The 16,899-nt window shown below is 46.7% G+C and overlaps 1 protein-coding gene and 1 long non-coding RNA gene across 2 annotated transcripts; one reads left to right on the top strand and one right to left on the bottom strand.

Annotated features, from left to right (window-relative positions):
- Window positions 1–275: 275 nt before the first annotated feature.
- Window positions 276–3,029, bottom strand: LOC136532091 (uncharacterized). The gene is made up of 3 exons (XR_010778169.1): window positions 2,388–3,029; window positions 2,068–2,207; window positions 276–713 (listed from the first exon to the last, which is right to left on the bottom strand). It is a non-coding gene; the product is annotated as an uncharacterized lncRNA (long non-coding RNA).
- Window positions 3,030–16,027: 12,998 nt separating this feature from the next.
- Window positions 16,028–16,477, top strand: LOC136532088 (alpha-amylase inhibitor 4-like). Its single transcript, XM_066524703.1, has one exon. It carries the CDS (start codon window positions 16,028–16,030, stop codon window positions 16,475–16,477), a length of 450 nt encoding a protein of 149 aa, XP_066380800.1.
- Window positions 16,478–16,899: the final 422 nt, after the last annotated feature.

The following is a 16,899-nucleotide window of genomic DNA, read 5'->3' as shown; positions in this document are numbered from 1 at the left end:
CTATAGAATCAATTTCTATCTCTCACTGTATGAATTTGAGATAGGTTTATATGTGAACTTTGGAAAGTAATCGAATGTCAAATTCCTAGTCAAATAGCCTAATTTATTTAGTAGATTTCAATTCTTCCAAATGAATGGATCCAAAGTTCCAAACGGCCCCTAAATGAATTTGTATGTCATGTAGAAAGTATAATGGATATAAGCAATGACATATTGCATAGAAAGTATAATGGATCTAAGCAATGACATATTGCATACTATCTTATTATGTTTGCATTTTTTGGATGCATAGAAACAGTCCTATTATTGATGTAGAAAAATATGACTTTTCCTGCGAGTAGCAGCATCAACAAAGTTTCAACCAACAGTACATGTGACGTCAATGCCATTGCAGCTAGCTACTTCTCTGCAATTGCAATGTCACTGCAGCTAGCTACTACCTGTACCAATTTATAGGTCATCCCATTCATTTTTTGACAGATGAACAAAACAAGAGAAAGATCATTTCTACCCACACATTTCTGTTTTGAAATTTGAAAGGAAGCTTTAACTCTGATTTGTAATCTGAAAGTAATCTTTAACTCTATAATGCAAGTACACCAGCACACACGTTCTCTGCCTTCCCACGGACTCACGTAGCCCATCCCCTTGCAGATCCCTACGGTGACAACCAGTCGCCTCGTGGACGGCTGTACACGCCGTCCTTATCACACCTGCAGTAGGAAATTTGTTAAAATAGGATATTACATCATGTCATCTCTGCCAGGCTCCTCGATCTCAACTCTAACCTAAATAAGAGTTTGATTGTGGAAGTATACCTGGTGGCACATGCATATCTCTACAAGACAAGAAAGTGTAGCTAACCATGATAATTTGCGACAGGTTTCAGCAAACCCAAGATAAACAGGCCAACATTATAGTAACATTAGTGCATATAAACAAGCGGGTTACCTCATGTTCAGAATGATACTAATAACATGTCACCACAAGGAACCCAAAAGCACAGATACATGCTGCCATGGCTCAAAATAAAAGGCACCTATACCTGAATGTTGTTGTTGCAGTCGGGAAAGAGCTTAGCAATGAGAGACACTCAAGTATTTGTTGGCGCATTGGCACTCTTATATGCTGAATTCAGGGATGTGTTTCTGTTTTTACACAAAAGAATGCAAAGATCCACTAACAGCTAATTCTAAAGTTTATTTACTAAACAAAGGGACATTACACCGTTATTTTCATGCATTCAACATATTTCATAACCTGAACGGATTGCAAGATCCAAGAAAAGTTTATTTCATCAGAGTCCATGACTATAACACAACTTGGGAAGATGATAATTCCCAATTGTACAAATCCATACATTTGAGGTAGCCGCCATGGGCTGTGTTCCTTTTTTTCTGTATGGGAATGTTTATTCTGTGCCATAGATTGAGGATAACTAAAAGGCCTACCAAGTACCAACTGAAGAAATTGTTTAAAAATATTTTCTAGGGTTCTTAAAAAATAATATGTGGCTATCAACCTGCACACCAATAAGACTCACATAACTCACAGTATAATGGACCGCTGCATAAGAATTCAGTTTCCTATAATCCATAAAATCTGCTGAAAAAAAAGAAATTGGGCATGTCTATCTCAATAATGTAGGCACAGTCAGCAGTACCAAAACTTCATTCAAGCATGCCAGCAGGAGGATACTCTGAGCACAAATATTTTCCCTGTAACCACATCTAGCATGTAACCTGAACTATTAAATACTTTATTGAAACATCTGGGAAAAAAGAAGCAAAGCATGCGCGACCCCCCTTCCAGTTTTTTGAGATAGATCACCTTCCTGTTAGAAAAACGGGACGGGACTTGTAACTCTCTCTTACAGGACTAAATGACCTATTTATTATAACTTTCTCTTACTGTACAATGTTAGTTTAGCAATAATTTCATTGCTGAGCTTGACCCCATCCGAAAAATGTAAAGGTTCATGAAGCCAGTCTTGGTTGAAAAAATGCTCCTAACCATATCCAAATCATACATCAAAAAATTCGGGAAACAAAAGCGAAAAATTCTCACATGTCCCTGCAGTCTGATGAAAGAGTATAGCGGACGGTAGCAGGCATGGTCATTCATGTTTTACAGCTACGCACAGCCTTGCGTTGCCGCCCACCGATCGAATCTAGAACACAGTTCCTCTGACTCGTAATAAATTGGACCTACAAATTGAGAAATTAGCCAGTGATCTTGTTGGTTAGTACTGCAAACAAGATCAGAAACACAACCAGATGGCCTGCGATTCAAGGAAGACAAATGGACTGGGTAGTGCTGCAAACAAGATCAGACATATAGCCATATAGCCAGCGATTCATGGCATACACATGGAGACCCCTGTTTACCTTATGGGTATTCCGTCAAACACCTTGTAGCAGAGGTTGAGGTCCCAGAGCGTGTTGGAGGGAGGTGCAGCGGGCTAGGGCAGCGGATGTCAATGTCATGGTCGATAGCTCAAACACAGCGGAGGTGGGGGTGGGGTGGCCGCCGATCTAGGCGAGTTCGAAGAGGATGGCCGAGAAGCGCCCCCTGGCGGCAGCGAGGTCGATGGTCGGGATGACGGCGCCGACGCAGCGCGCGGGCGCACAGGAGAGCGGCGCGAGCAGCGGGCGGCCCGATGCGTAGGCAGTTGCAGGAGGCGCTGTGGAAGGGGCAGGATGCGGAGTTGCGCGGCGGCAACCGCCAACCGCCAACCGCCGCACTTCCTCGTGTCGCTCCTCGCGCCCGCGTGACAACCGCCGCGCTTCCACGCTGTGGAAGGGTCAGGATGCGGAGTAGAGCGGTGGCGGCGCGGGCGGAGTGGACACCCCACGTCTAGCGGTCGCGTCGAAGGGCGCGGCGCCGCAGGGGAGCGGCGGTTGAGCGAGGGGATGGAGGGGGCGGTCTAAATCGGGAGGATAAGCGGACGGGTGTGGGTACGCGCGGGTGGGTAAAAGTTTTGCGGGTGAGAAAAAACGGCGAGAAGTCATTCGCAACGCGAAACAAGGGTGTTTTATATGTTCCTGCCCTCATTTCCTGGGTCAATCTATCAATGTAAGGTGGGTATAAAATGGTAACGATATATTTTCAATTCCTTCGCGGATAGATAGGCGCCTCCGTGTGGGGGAAAGGCACGCCCACAAGCCTATATGGCCAGGGAAAAATTAGATCGGCCCTAGGTCCATAGATCTTGTGAGCCCCGCCCCTCGATGGCTGCCACGTGGCAAAAGAAAAAATTCTGACGTCCGACACTTAAAGCATGGTGGGAGTTTCCTGCTCCAAGTGCATGAACGGTTGGAGACGAACAACTCTCTGCATGCAGCCTTGGGATGTTGGATATTTTCTTTTGCCACATTGGCAGCCATCGAGAGTGGGGCTCACGGGACCTACTATGGACCCAGGGTCCATCTAATTTCTGAGCCATTCTTTTCCTTTGCACCACGAATCTTGATACAGGTTTTCCTCTTTCTCCTCTGTTGTGCAAATCCAATGTCCTTGCACAAATCTAGTGCCGTCGTCACCGTCGCCCAGTCCCTGGCACCTGCACCTCTGGTCGGCACCGCCCCCTCACACTGGCCTCGGGCTCGACCCCTGACTGCAGCATGCGGCCACGGCCCCAGCGCGCGTGGCGGCTGAGCTCGAGTGCGCTTCTCTTCTGCTCTCTCTCTCTCTCTCTTCTCCATCTTCAATGGGTTTAGAAAGGGGGCCGGGAGAGGGAGACAGGCCCGGTAGTAAGGATGGGAGACACGACGGCGAGGTAGAGGTGGTGGTACGCCGCCGGAGCAGGCGGCGGGCCGGGGACAACCATAGCCATGGCGGCGACGGCGGGGGCAGGGGAGGAGGAGGATGATGTCTCCGCAGATGCAGTAGGGTCTCGTCGGAGCTCCGGGGCTGAGACCCTACGGCGCCGTGACGGGTCGGGCGGCGGTGGCGGCGCATGACTCCCAATGGCAGTGTGTGGCCGCAGCACTAGCACGAGAGGCGGCGGACCTCCGACGCGTGCAGAAGCGCTATGAACCGCTCGGATAGCCCATGTGGCGCGGGTCTGTGGAAAATCCACTCTTCGCCATGTGCCACAACCTTGGAGAGAATCGCGCACGCCGGTGGTGGAGGCGTGCAGCTCGGCGCGCTACTACCCTACTAGGATGGGAGGGAGAGATTGTGCATGGATTGTGGAATCTGGGATTGGGACAAACAAGATAGTCCATGGATTGTGGACCTCCCACGCGTGCGGAAGCGTTATGAACCGTTCGGATAGCCCATGTGGCACGGGTCTATGGAAAATCCACAACCTTGGAGAGAATCGCGCACGCCGGTGGTGGAGGCGTGCAGCTCGGCGCACTACTACCCTACAGGGAGGGAGATATTGTGCATGGATTGTGGAATCTGAGATTGGGACAGACAAGATTGTTCATGGATTTTGGTGTGGAGGGTAACCTACTAACGTAATCCAACTCTTGTCACTGATTGCTGTAAAAAAAAAACTCTCTTCACTGACATGCCATGTTGCCTTCTCATGTCATGCATGATCGAGAAAGACAAGCCCACACGCCGTTGTGGCACTAGCTCGTTGAAGAAAAGAATAAAAAACAATAAACGATTAGACAGTCATTGCGTTGACATGATGGTTGGGCATTTGCTCGTATTTTTTCGGAAGGAAACGGGGACTTATATTAAATCTTAGCACATTACATCCCTAAATTACACATGAAAAAGATCCAAATTAAAAAATACATAATATTTTAACCAGATTCTTCCATCGTCTTCTTCCCCAATGGTTTTTCTCGAAAGCCGGAGCCAAAGTGAAGTCCTTAGACCAAATCCAAAGAGCAACCCCAAAACATTAAACATGCCGCAAGATCCAACGCTTCGGAACCTAGTCCAAAACACATCTAAATCGTTGAAAGACTATCAGCAGTTGCATCGTTGGGTATGACATATGATGTAGATTCATAACCTTATACCTTGAATTCCTCTCCGCGACCATCGACGATGACATCGATGACCCGGAGTTGCTATCCTCGTATGGAGCTCCCAGAAGCACCGCTATAAATTGGCCGTCTGTCGATGAAATCGACGTCTGCAACGGCAATCTCGTCTTGGCAATCACAAAGTCATCGCAGGAAACATGATTCTGACCGTAAATCATTTGATTTCATCGATAGATTTATTTGACTAAACCCTAAACAAACTAGATATAAAACTGGTGAAAAAAGATGGGTCCCTTCTACTTCTTACCTCCGGTAGATGCACCAGAGAGGAAGAATAAGAGAGGCTCTAGGCGGAGGCATGGTGACGATGAGGACCTAGGAGCGGCGGCGGCGTTTTCCTGACCCTAGGCGGCGGCTCGTGTCCTTGGCTTCATTGATAGCTGTATTGACAGCCAGCCGTGACACGAAGAACATCTCCCAGTTGATCTCACAAGGCACTGGCTGTCATATAATCGAAGGACCGAATCCACCCTTCCACTTTGCTTGCCGACCCAGACGCGAGGTCGAGCACATATGCACACTCGGGGTCCGAATGGTAGAGCGCGAGCTCGAGCGCGGTGCTGCTCCTCTGTCCGATGCACACGGGGGAGAGGACTGAACTCGTCTCCAAACCCTAGCTCCACGTCAACCTGGGCTATGTCCCAGCAGGCGACCTGATTCTCGTCGTCTCGCTGTTTCACCATCACCAGACGGTTGTTGTTCTTGTAGGATCTAGGACCTCAATCACACAGTGGATTAGTGGCTAACACAAGAAAACGCGAGATCAAACAATGAACACACTCAAGAACACAGGGAATGCCCCGAACTGGCAGCTGTCTACAGGGAGAGACAGTGCCCCTTTTCACTAACTGTAGTTTGAAGTACAATACACAATACAAAATGACGAAGCAACCGTTAAGTAGTGCTATACTACGGCTTTATATCCCAGCCGATACAAGACACATACACAGTAATGAAAAACTGCTAAAACATGGATACAAGACGAGCACTTCGCAACTGCTGTTGGCCTGTGTCGTCGTGGACGCGCTCACCGCGCACCAACTGGTCCTCCATTCAAACTGACGTTTCCCAGCCCACTACTACTGACTTGGCTTCACCTGCTGTGTCATTGCACACGTGCACACGCTGGTTTAGCCCAACATACTCCCCCCTAAGCCAGCTATGCACTCACATCTCGAACACCGATCAGGTGTTTCATCACCTCAAGTTTCCCAGCTGCTAGAGGCTTCGTCAGCAAATCAGCCTTTTGTTCATCTGTGCTCACCCTTTTCACCACTATCTATCCTCTTTCTATGCACTCTCTGGTGAAATGATACCTGTTATCAATATGCTTGCTGCGTCCATGAAACACCGGGTTTTTCATCAGGGCAATAGCAGAGTTATTGTCAACAAACATTGTGACTGCTCTGTGTGGTGTTAAAGTTAATTCTAACAGCAAACTCCTAAGCCAGAGTGCTTGCATTGCCGCCACAGTAGCTGCCATAAACTCTGCTTCACATGAAGATAAAGCTACTGTCTTTTGCTTTTGTGAGCCCCAAGTTATCAAACAACCATTGAGATAGAAAGCCATTCCTGCAGTACTTCTCCTTCCCACAGTATCTGCAGCATGGTCACTGTCTGAGTAGGCAACCAACACCTCTGGATCTCCTCCTTTGGTGTACACCAGCCCATGATCAGCACTACTCTGCACATATCTCAGAATCTGTTTGACTGCATTCTGATACATCACAGTTGGTTTTTCCATGTGTCTACTGACAATGCCAACTGAAAAGGCCAAATCAGGTCTTGTGTGCAGTAAGTATCTCAGATAGCCTATGACACTCCTGTATTCAGTAGTGTCCACCCTTTCCCCCTTTTTGTCTTCATCTAATTTAGTTCCAGGATTCATGGGAACCTTAGTGGTATTGCAACCTTCCATCCCAAACCTAGCAAGAATTTTCTTGGCATACCCTGCCTGCTTCAGAGTGATAAAGTCATCATGTTGTTCCACTTCTATTCCCAGATAGTAGGAAAGCAATCCCAAATCACTCATTTCAAATTCTGCTGACATTTGTTGTTTGAACTTGTCAATTTCACTTGGAACATTACCAGTAATCAACAGATCATCTACATAGACACCCAAGATAATGATAGCTTCTCCAGCTTCTCTCTTGTACACTGCTGATTCACTAGGACATTTTCCAAAACCTAGCTTCTTCAAGCTTTTATCTAGCTTGATGTTCTAGGCCCTTGGAGCCTGTTTGAGCCCATATAGTGACTTGCTCAACTTCAAGACACACTGTTCCTTTCCCTTAACTGCATATCCTTCTGGCTGTACAACATAAACTTCCTCTTCCAGATCACCATTCACAAAAGCTGTTTTGACATCAAGATGATGTACCTTCCACCCTTTGTTTGCAGCTAAGGCCAGAATTAGTTTCACTATATCAATCCTAGCTACAGGAGCAAAAACTTCATCATAGTCAACTCCATGATTCTGCACATAGCCTTTTGCAACCAACCTGGCTTTGTGCTTGACTATTTCCCCATCTGCATTTCTCTTCAACTTGAAAACCCATTTCAAACCAATGGCTTTATGACCAGTAGGTAGCTTTGACAATTTCCAAGTTCCATTCTTCTCAATGGATCTAATCTCATTGTTCATTGCCTCCACCCATTCTGGGTTCCCTACTGCTTCACTGAAATTCTCAGGTTCATCAGATTCAGTAAGTAGTGCTTCTACTTCATCTGAGTCTGCTAACTCTACTTCTTCAGTGTTATCATAAATATCATTCAAGTTTCTGAAATGCTGTGGTTCTTCATCTGATAGATCATCAATGATCATCTCTAGATTTGATTGCTCCCCCACACTATGTGTGTTCTTAGTTTCCTGCAGTGAATTATCAGTATTGACACCAGCACTTGACTGTGCTCCAGGTGACTATAGCTCATCTGGCACACTGCCTGAACTACCTGCTAATAAAGTTTCATCAGTCCCTGGTTGAGGCATCTCTACATTGTCATCAACATTCACTGTCTCCCAGTCAGTGTTGTCAACAAACATCTCAGCTCCAACCTGATCTTCTTCCATTTCATTTGTTGAGGATTCAATCCACCCCCAACTCACTACTTCTTCGAAGATTGTATCTCTGCTGATTACAATCCTTTTTCTGCATAGGATCATATAACCTATGAGCCTTGCTTACTTCTTCCACACCAAAATATACTAGTCTTTGACTCCTATCATCTAGTTTCTTCAGGTGTGGTGTTGTTTGTTTTGCATGTGCCAGACATCCAAACACTTTTACATGACCAAGGTGAGGTTTTCTGCCATTCATTGCTTCAAATGGAGTTTGCTCCCCCATAGGCCTAGTAGGCAGTCTATTGAGCAAATAGACAGCATGTCTAACAGCTTCTCCCCAAAACTTTCCTAGAATCTTCATACTTTTCAGCATGGATCTTGCCATCTCCATAACTGATCTATTCCTTCTCTCAACCACACCATTCTGTTGTGGTGAGTAGGGAGCTGTCATTTATCTCTTTATCCCAGCTTCTTCACATATACCTGTAAATAGCTTGGACAGAAATTCACCCCCTCTGTCAGATCTCAACACCTTGATCTTCTCCCCAGTTTGGTTCTACACTTCTGCCTTGTACTTCACAAACACATCCACTGCTTGATCTTTACTCTTGAGCATAGAAACATTCATCCATCTACTATGATCATCAACTAGAAGCATAAAGTATTTGTTCCCAGCTGGTGTACGAGGGGTGATGGGACCACAAAGGTCAACATACACAAGTTGAAGTGGCTTTTCAGATCTGAAACTTGTAGCTTTTGGAAAAAACTTCCTAGCTTGCTTCGCAGCCAAACATCCATGACAAACCTGTTTAGGATGTTCTATCATTGGCACACCTGCAGCCATCTTCTTCTCCACTAGTAATCTCAGAGACTTGAAATTCACATGACCCAACCTAGCATGCCATAGCCATGCTGGCTCCTCTATTCTTCCCATTAAACACACTAGATCAGCTAACTTGGGTTCAATTTTATAAAGTCTGTTAACTGATCTGTCAATTCTCATCACCAGCTTCCCTGATACTTTATCAACCACTTCTAGAAAATCATCATCAAGTAGAATTCTATGCCCCACTTCTGTAAGCTGGCCTAAACTCACCAGATTACTTTTTAGCTTAGGAATGTAATACACCTCATGCAGTAACCACTGACCCTTATCTTTGCATTGAAACAAAATAGAGCCCTTTCCCATGATTTCTACTACAGAGCCATCCCCAAATCTAACTTTGCCAGTTATATTTCTATTCAATTCCTTGAACTTAGCAGGATCACCAGTCATATGGTTTGATGCACCATTATCTAAGTACCAGACATTACCAGTGTTAAAGCCACCACCTAGTAAGATGCAGTTCTGGAATCACCTTCTCTTCCTTCAGGATCACTGCTCGTCGTCCTCCTGAAGCTTGCAATGGGCCTGGCATTTTCTCAAACAACTACGGCTCCTCCGCAACTATGAGCAACAATGCCGGCTCGACGTTCTCCACCTGGGCATGATGAGCCTCCTCGCCGCCGCCCTTCTTCTCCTTTGGACAGCGGTTGGCGTAGTGCCCGTAGTCCTTGCAGTTGAAGCACTGGATGTGCTCCTTGTTCTTCTTGGCAGGCGCCGTCGTGTCCTGGCGCATCCCCGCACCCACCACGGCCATGGCCTCTCCCTCGGCCCCGACCACCATGCCCGCACCCACCACCATCAGGCGACCTACCTATCCCTGAAGCCTCTCTGCCTACCTTGCTCTGCCTTGCTTCCCACTCGGCATGTGTGAGCAATAACTGCCCTTTGCTGTCTGTCTTGGCACCTGATCCCCCAGCTCCCCGCTGGACTCTTTCCTCGAATGCCTTCAGTCTCCCGACTGCTTCTTCAAACAACAACTCCTTTAGATCGTAAAACTGCTCAATACCTGCCACCACACTGAGGAAGCGCTCTGGCATAGTGTCGAACAACTTCTTGACCATGGCTGCGTCATCTAGCGTGCCTCCTAGGTTGCTGTATCTCACCGACATGGCGTTCAGCTTCCCGGCGTACTCATCAATAGGCTCTTCCTCCTTCATCTTCAGTGCATCAAATTCTGCCTTGAGCGTCTGTAGGCGCGCATCACGAACACGATCTGCGCCCACAAACCTCGCCTTCAGGCAGTTCCTAGATCTCCTTTCCAGTCTTCTTCTTCGCCACTTGCATGAGTAGATCATCGGGCAGACACTGCAGGAGATGCGCCTTCGCCTTCTTATCCTTGGCGGTTGCTTTCTCCTTCTCTGCTACTGTCCACGCCGTTGACAACTTCCGCCTCCTCCGGCTCAACAACCTCCCATACTCATTGATCTTCCATGATGGCCTACACCCGAATGCTCCAACTCAAATAGTTGGTCACCGTGAGAGGCGGGTACACCACCCTCCCCACATCTCCTTGCGCCGCCGGTTCCCCCACCGCCGCTCCGAGAGCTCTCGCTCATCTTGGATCAAACAGAGTATGTAGAGCTGTGTGATCGTCGGCTCTGATACCAGAATGTAGGATCTAGGACCTCAATCACACAGTGGATTAGTGGCTAACACAAGAAAACATGAGATCAAACAATGAACACACTCAAGAACACAGGGAATGCCCCGAACTGGCAGCTGTCTACAGGGAGAGACAGTGCCCCTTTTCACTAACTGTAGTTTGAAGTACAATACACAATACAAAATGACGAAGCAACTGTTAAGTAGTGCTATACTATGGCTTTATATCCTAGCCGATACAAGACACATACACAGTAATGGAAAACTGCTAAAACATGGATACAAGACGAGCACTTCGCAACTGCTATTGGCCTATGTCGTCATGGACGCGCTCACCATGCACCAACTAGTCCTCCATTCAAACTGACGTTTCCCGCCCACTGCTGCTGACTTGGCTTCACCTGCTGTGTCATTGCACACGTGCACACGCTGGTTTAGCCCAACAGTTCTCAATAGAGAGCAGAGCGAGTCTTCCCTCGGCGTTCGTGCACAGCCACCAAGCCTTGTGCAGGCGGCCCGCCATGAGGACTGCGGCTAACGTGCCGACAGGTAGCGTGGTCATGGAGAACCAGTGCGGCGTTCCCCATGCAACAACAGCGACACGACATCCGTAGGGCACCCAAAGTCCATGGGGCTCCAGAGGCCCAAGGTTCGGTTGCCTGCACTCGAGGGCGTCCTAGTCACTCGAGGCCGAGGAGAACCTGTGGAGTTGCAGCTGATCAGCAGTGGCCACGGCCGACGAGGAGCACCTAGAACAAGGTGCTGTAGCCATCTGCGAGGTGGCCGTCGTGCTGGGCCAGTGGCGCCATGGTCGGTGGTACTGAGGAGGGTGTACCCGTAAACATCCTCGCCAGCGAAGGACTCGCTCATGTCGAGCGCCGACAGGAGGTCACGTCCGTCGATGAGCAGGCTGCACACGCACAGGCAGTAGGACGGCGCCGCTGTTGTCCGTGGAGCGAGGCCTAGATGCGCATGAGGAGAAGGCCATCACACGCCGCCATCGGGCTGGCAGTCATCGAGGATGCCGTCGCCTGTCACCGTCGCGGATGAAGGACGTGAGGAACCGGCACTGCGGCCCGAGGGCCAGTGCCCGGCGCCGGGACCAAGACCCAGGCCTGGCCCGTAGGGGTGCGAGCTGTGCAGCCGCACTGGGCCCTCGAGGCCAGGGCCCCAACCCCATTTATGTATGTAGTACTAGTATTCTTTGTATGATCCATTATTAGTCCATAGAAATGGTGAACCAGCCAACCAGGCGTACGAGATATGAGTCCGGAAAAATCACGTCGATTGCGTTCCGCACTTCCGCGTCCGTGACTCCGCCCTTCCGCCGCACGGCCTCGGAGACTCCGTTCCTGGGCGAGCAGAGCAGCGACGATCACGTGCGTGCGTCTTGGTGATCTTGGCGATCGAGCGTGAGCGGCTACCAGGTGCCGGCCGGCGACGGCGCGACGCACACGCACTGACTCTATCCATCCGTGTTTGTGGCTTCCTACGGAGGTAACAAACTGGCCCTTGGCCCTAAGCGGCCAAGCCCCTCTAATCTCCCCGTTCCCCAATCTTTATTCTTTATACTTCTTTAGATTTGTGATTTAAGATTAAGAATGAGGAATCCAATACAAGTAGCAATCATGTTGAATTTAGTATGATATTTTTTTAATTACTAGGTACTTTTCTGAATCTACCGTGAACTCATGTTGCCCAAAAAACATGCATCTAGAAGTGAGAAAAGAAAAAAGAAGAGAAATATAGATGCCTTGAAAGAATCACAAAGGGGATCTATTCATAAATTCTTTAAGAGCAGTACAAGAAATCCAGATGAGTGGGCAATTGTTGTTGTGGAGGAACAAACTACGCATCTAGAAGACCAAAGCCCTATAGAAGATAGTGTTGGCACCGACCCGGATGATAATAATGTGAGTGACCATGAGCCCATACTTAATTCTCCTACAACACAATCTACTCGTGTTGATGAAGAACCAGTTTTTACTATTGATATGTATGATCCAATAAATTGGGGCAATCTTGATAACAAAGCAAGGGACATATTAGTGGAGAAGGGGCCTATTAGAGAAGAAAATATTGTGTTTCCTATGGATGACAGATCAAGACGTTTTGCATACACTCATTATTCTAGAAAAATGAGCAATGGCGAGGTACGTGATAGGAAATGGTTGGTCTATTCAAAAAGTGTTGACTCCATCAAATCGTTTGGCCTTAATGTTGATGATATTAGAGGTCAAGGTTATGACAATGGCTCTAATATGAAAGGAAAACATAAGGGGGTACAAAGTCGTTTGCGTGAAATAAATCAAAGGGCTTTATATATGCCATGTGCATGCCCATAGTCTTAATCCCACTCTTTGTGATATGGCTAAATCATGCAGTAAAGCTATTTCATTCTTTGGAATTATGCAGAGGATATATGTATTATTTTTAGGTTCTACCAAAAGATGGAATGTTTTGCTTGAACATGTTCCAGATTTGACCATGAAATCATTAAGCAATACTCGTTGGGAGAGTCGCATCAAAAGTGTCCGAGCAATTAGATATCAAGCTCCTCAACTAAGGTCAGCTTTGTTGTGGCTAAGTGAGGATAGAGATACTGAACCAAAGGATAGAAGTGATGCAAAAAATTTATATGACGTGCTTGGCAGCTTTGAGTTCATACTTGGTATGGTTATTTGGCATGACATTTTATACTCTGTAAATATTGTCAGTAAGAAGTTGTAATCACCATCCATGTGTGTTGATTCTACCTTACAGCATATAGAAGGTACGATGAATTACTTTCAGAACTACAGAAATACTGGCTTTGCTGATAGTGTGGTTGATGCCACAGAAATAGCACTTAAAATGGGAGTAGAGGCATCATTTCCAGTAAAGCGTCGTTCTAGTTAGGAAGAAACAATTTGATGAAACTGAATGCAATGAAGCTATCTTGCTGGTTATGGTTGATATGGCAATTAGTTCATTGAAAAGTAGATTTAAAGACCTACAGTCATTCAATGAAAAATTCGGATTTCTAATGAATTCAACATCCTTGAAGGCAATGGATGGTGCTGATCTAAAAGACCATTGCATTAAATTTGCAAAAAAACTTTCTCTTTAGATGGTTCATCGGATGTTGATGTAAATGACATGATTTCTGAGTTAGCTGTTATGCAGTCTACTCTGCCAGATAAGCCAATGTCTACTATGGAGATTTTTGAGTGTCATAGAAGCGGATTGTTATCCTAATATTTCTATTGCTTATCGGATCATATTCACTATGCCGGTGACTGTGGCCTCAGCTGAAAGAACATTTTCAAAGCTGAAATTATTGAAGAATTATTTGAGGTATGTAATGTCCCAAGAAAGATTAAATGGTTTGACAACTTTATGCATCGAGAAGAAATTATTAGATGAAATTGATATTGAGGCCATCATCAATGACTTCGCAGCAGCAAATGTTAGAAGAAAATTTTAAGGTAATATAAGATGTATAACTTTTTTGTTGTTTCATAAGAATTTTTTTATGTATTACACTTATTAAAATTACCATTATATTATTAGACTTATATTAAGGGGCCCATTGCTTGTGGCTTCGCTCCAGGTCTATAATTTGAACAGGGCCGGGCCTGCCAAGACCGCCGGCATGCGGGTCGCGAACTTGTCTCTGAGCCGGTCGAGCTGGACGAAAATGTCGACGAGCGAGGAGGACTGCGGCTGCGACTGCCCGCCTTGCTAATGCTGTGGCCAGATGCCGCGGCCGGCGGAGGAAGGCCGGGTTGGTCACGATGCCGCGCCACTCCTTGCAGACGAGGGAGCAGCGGAAGAGCGACACCAGATCCGGCACCCGCTCTAGAATATTGGATATGATGACATCAGGGACGCACGCCACGGCCACGGCCACGGCGGCGGCCACTGTTTCCGCCATGGTCTCTCCATCAGATCTGGTCAATCACGAGGCGAGCCTGCTGCTGGGTCACGGGTGAAAGAATCGGAAGGTGGAACTATGATTAGATTGACAAAGAGCCCCGGACCTTTGCGTGTCTTATATATGTGCCGAGCGCGACAACCCGGATATGGCAATGGGAGCCCGATCCCGATCAAAGCTCAACTACGTAATGGTATTATATTGTAAAACATACTGACTCTATTGTAGAAGGAAAAAAATGAGAGAAATTATAATCCTGGTCCATTTGTGTACTCTTAACATATTTTTAGTACTGATAAAAAAACATATTCTTAGTATGCTTTGACAATACTGTATATACGTTAGAGGTTTATGGTGTAATTACCTATATTCTGAAAAATAAAGAATAGTCTCCATATCTTGTGTTTACGTATTCTTCTACTTTCATCGACTGTGTTGATCATGAGAGACGGAGAGGGAATGATCCTAACCGCTGACGGCATGTTTTACAACATGTTATTATCATGGCAAGCTCTATGTTGACATCGCCGTTGAAGCTGCCATCAATCTTCGATGTGGTCGGCGCTTGTACCAACATCCTGTCGCGGCTACTTCAATGACATCGACATCACCAATATTGTTAGCAGAACGGGTCAGCTACCTCTACTTGCTACCGATCTACGCTACAACGACATAGATCGTCGTCATCAAGCAAATAGATCTATGGCGATGCTAAATGCCCTACACATTATGTATCTACTGATAACTGCCCTACTGGCAAATGGAGTAGATCAAATTGGCATTGTTGTGGCAAGTGATTTGAGTAGAGAGGAGGAAACAATTTCTTAATGAGAAACTATATCACACGGGAATCAAGATACGAAGAGATGTGATAGGTGGACAGGAGAAAAAGAATATATGTGATTGGATAAAAGATTATTCTGTAGAAACTATTTATTGGGAAGATAATTTTTATGTATAATGCCTACATAGACTAATTGACATAAGAACTAACTGTGGTTTGTAGCATTGGGACTGCCCTTAGGCAAGGGAACCAACCAGTAAAGTGTATGTGTCAATTCTAACAGAATGCATACCAACCAAGCATAAACACAAGTTGCAGGATACCCCAAATTCTGTTCCAATAAACTTCACTTGCTTTATCCAGTCAGATCGAAAGAGAAAAAGAAAGACCGAAGAACCGTACCTTAGCCATGGATGCAGGTAAAGTCGCATACACGATCGACAAATGACAATTAAAAAGTTGATCTTGAGTGGCTGTAAAGCATTACCATGATAGCAAATTAATTAATTGCAGAACACAAGTTACAGAACACACATCCAAATTCTGTTACAGAGGCTCACACATCTTACAGCAAAACTACAATTCATCACAATGCAAAGGTTTACATCCAAAATTATAGTTCTGCAAGGCTCGATAAAGCAAACAGAAAAGCACATAATACATCAATTGCCAGCTTTGCTTCTTTATATCTCTTGCTATATAGGAGTATGTACCAACACAATACGCTTGTAGACTAAAAGTGCTGCGTCAGGAAATAGTAGCAAGAATGGTGTCCGGCCGTATCCTCGTCTCCGCAGGCGTCCTGCTCTCCGCCCTCGCAGCCTGCGCCGCCACAGTCGATGTGACGGCGTGCGTTCCAGGGCTGGCCATCCCAGTCCCGCCCGTGCCGAGCTGCCGTATCTACGCGGTCAGCCGGACCTGCGGACTCGGCGGACCCTACGGTCCCGTCGTTGACCCTTCGCCGGTGCTGAAGGAGAGGTGCTGCCAGGAGCTCGCCACCGTCCCGCCACGGTGCCGGTGCGTGGCGCTGGGGTTCATGATGGACAGCGAGTACGGCGGCCTGCAGGACTTCCGGGGCTGCACCAGGGAGATGCAAAGGACCTTTGCTCGCCGGCTGGCGAGGGCGGCCGAGTGCAACCTGCCGACGATCGACGGCGGCATGTGCCGCGAACTCGCTAGCCCTAGGCAGGGCATAGAATTAGTTTCGACAAACTGATGAAGCGCCGTCGTGTCGTGTAGTAGTCGTCTCATGTACTGCGTGGCAACTATGCACTGTATGAACAATAAATTTAGGCTCTTGATCATGCATGTTGCTTATTATTCTTGATTCTAGATCAAGTGATGATGCGATTGTCTCTCTGCACCCTGGCCCTAATGTATATATGTATGCTCATACTACGTTGATTATCGGCGGTGAATATATATGAGATTGCGGCTGAGGCACAAAGATGATGTTCAATTCGTAGAACATTGATCAACTCCTCGAGATTCTCTGCACCCGAAACAAGTGACATTGGACTGGACTATATATCTATCTGTTCTTCCCCTGCACCGTGCATCGATGGTCGTTAAGGATCGATGAGGTGACACACTACTCACATGGTTCCCAACAATTGCCTCTAAAGGACTGTGCGAGGT

This window comes from Miscanthus floridulus, unplaced genomic scaffold, assembly GCF_019320115.1.
Source record: "Miscanthus floridulus cultivar M001 unplaced genomic scaffold, ASM1932011v1 fs_520_3_4, whole genome shotgun sequence".
Classification (NCBI taxonomy): Eukaryota; Viridiplantae; Streptophyta; class Magnoliopsida; order Poales; family Poaceae; genus Miscanthus; species Miscanthus floridulus.
The sequence above is the reverse complement of the archived record's forward strand: the minus strand, read 5'-3'. Positions and strand labels throughout refer to the sequence as shown.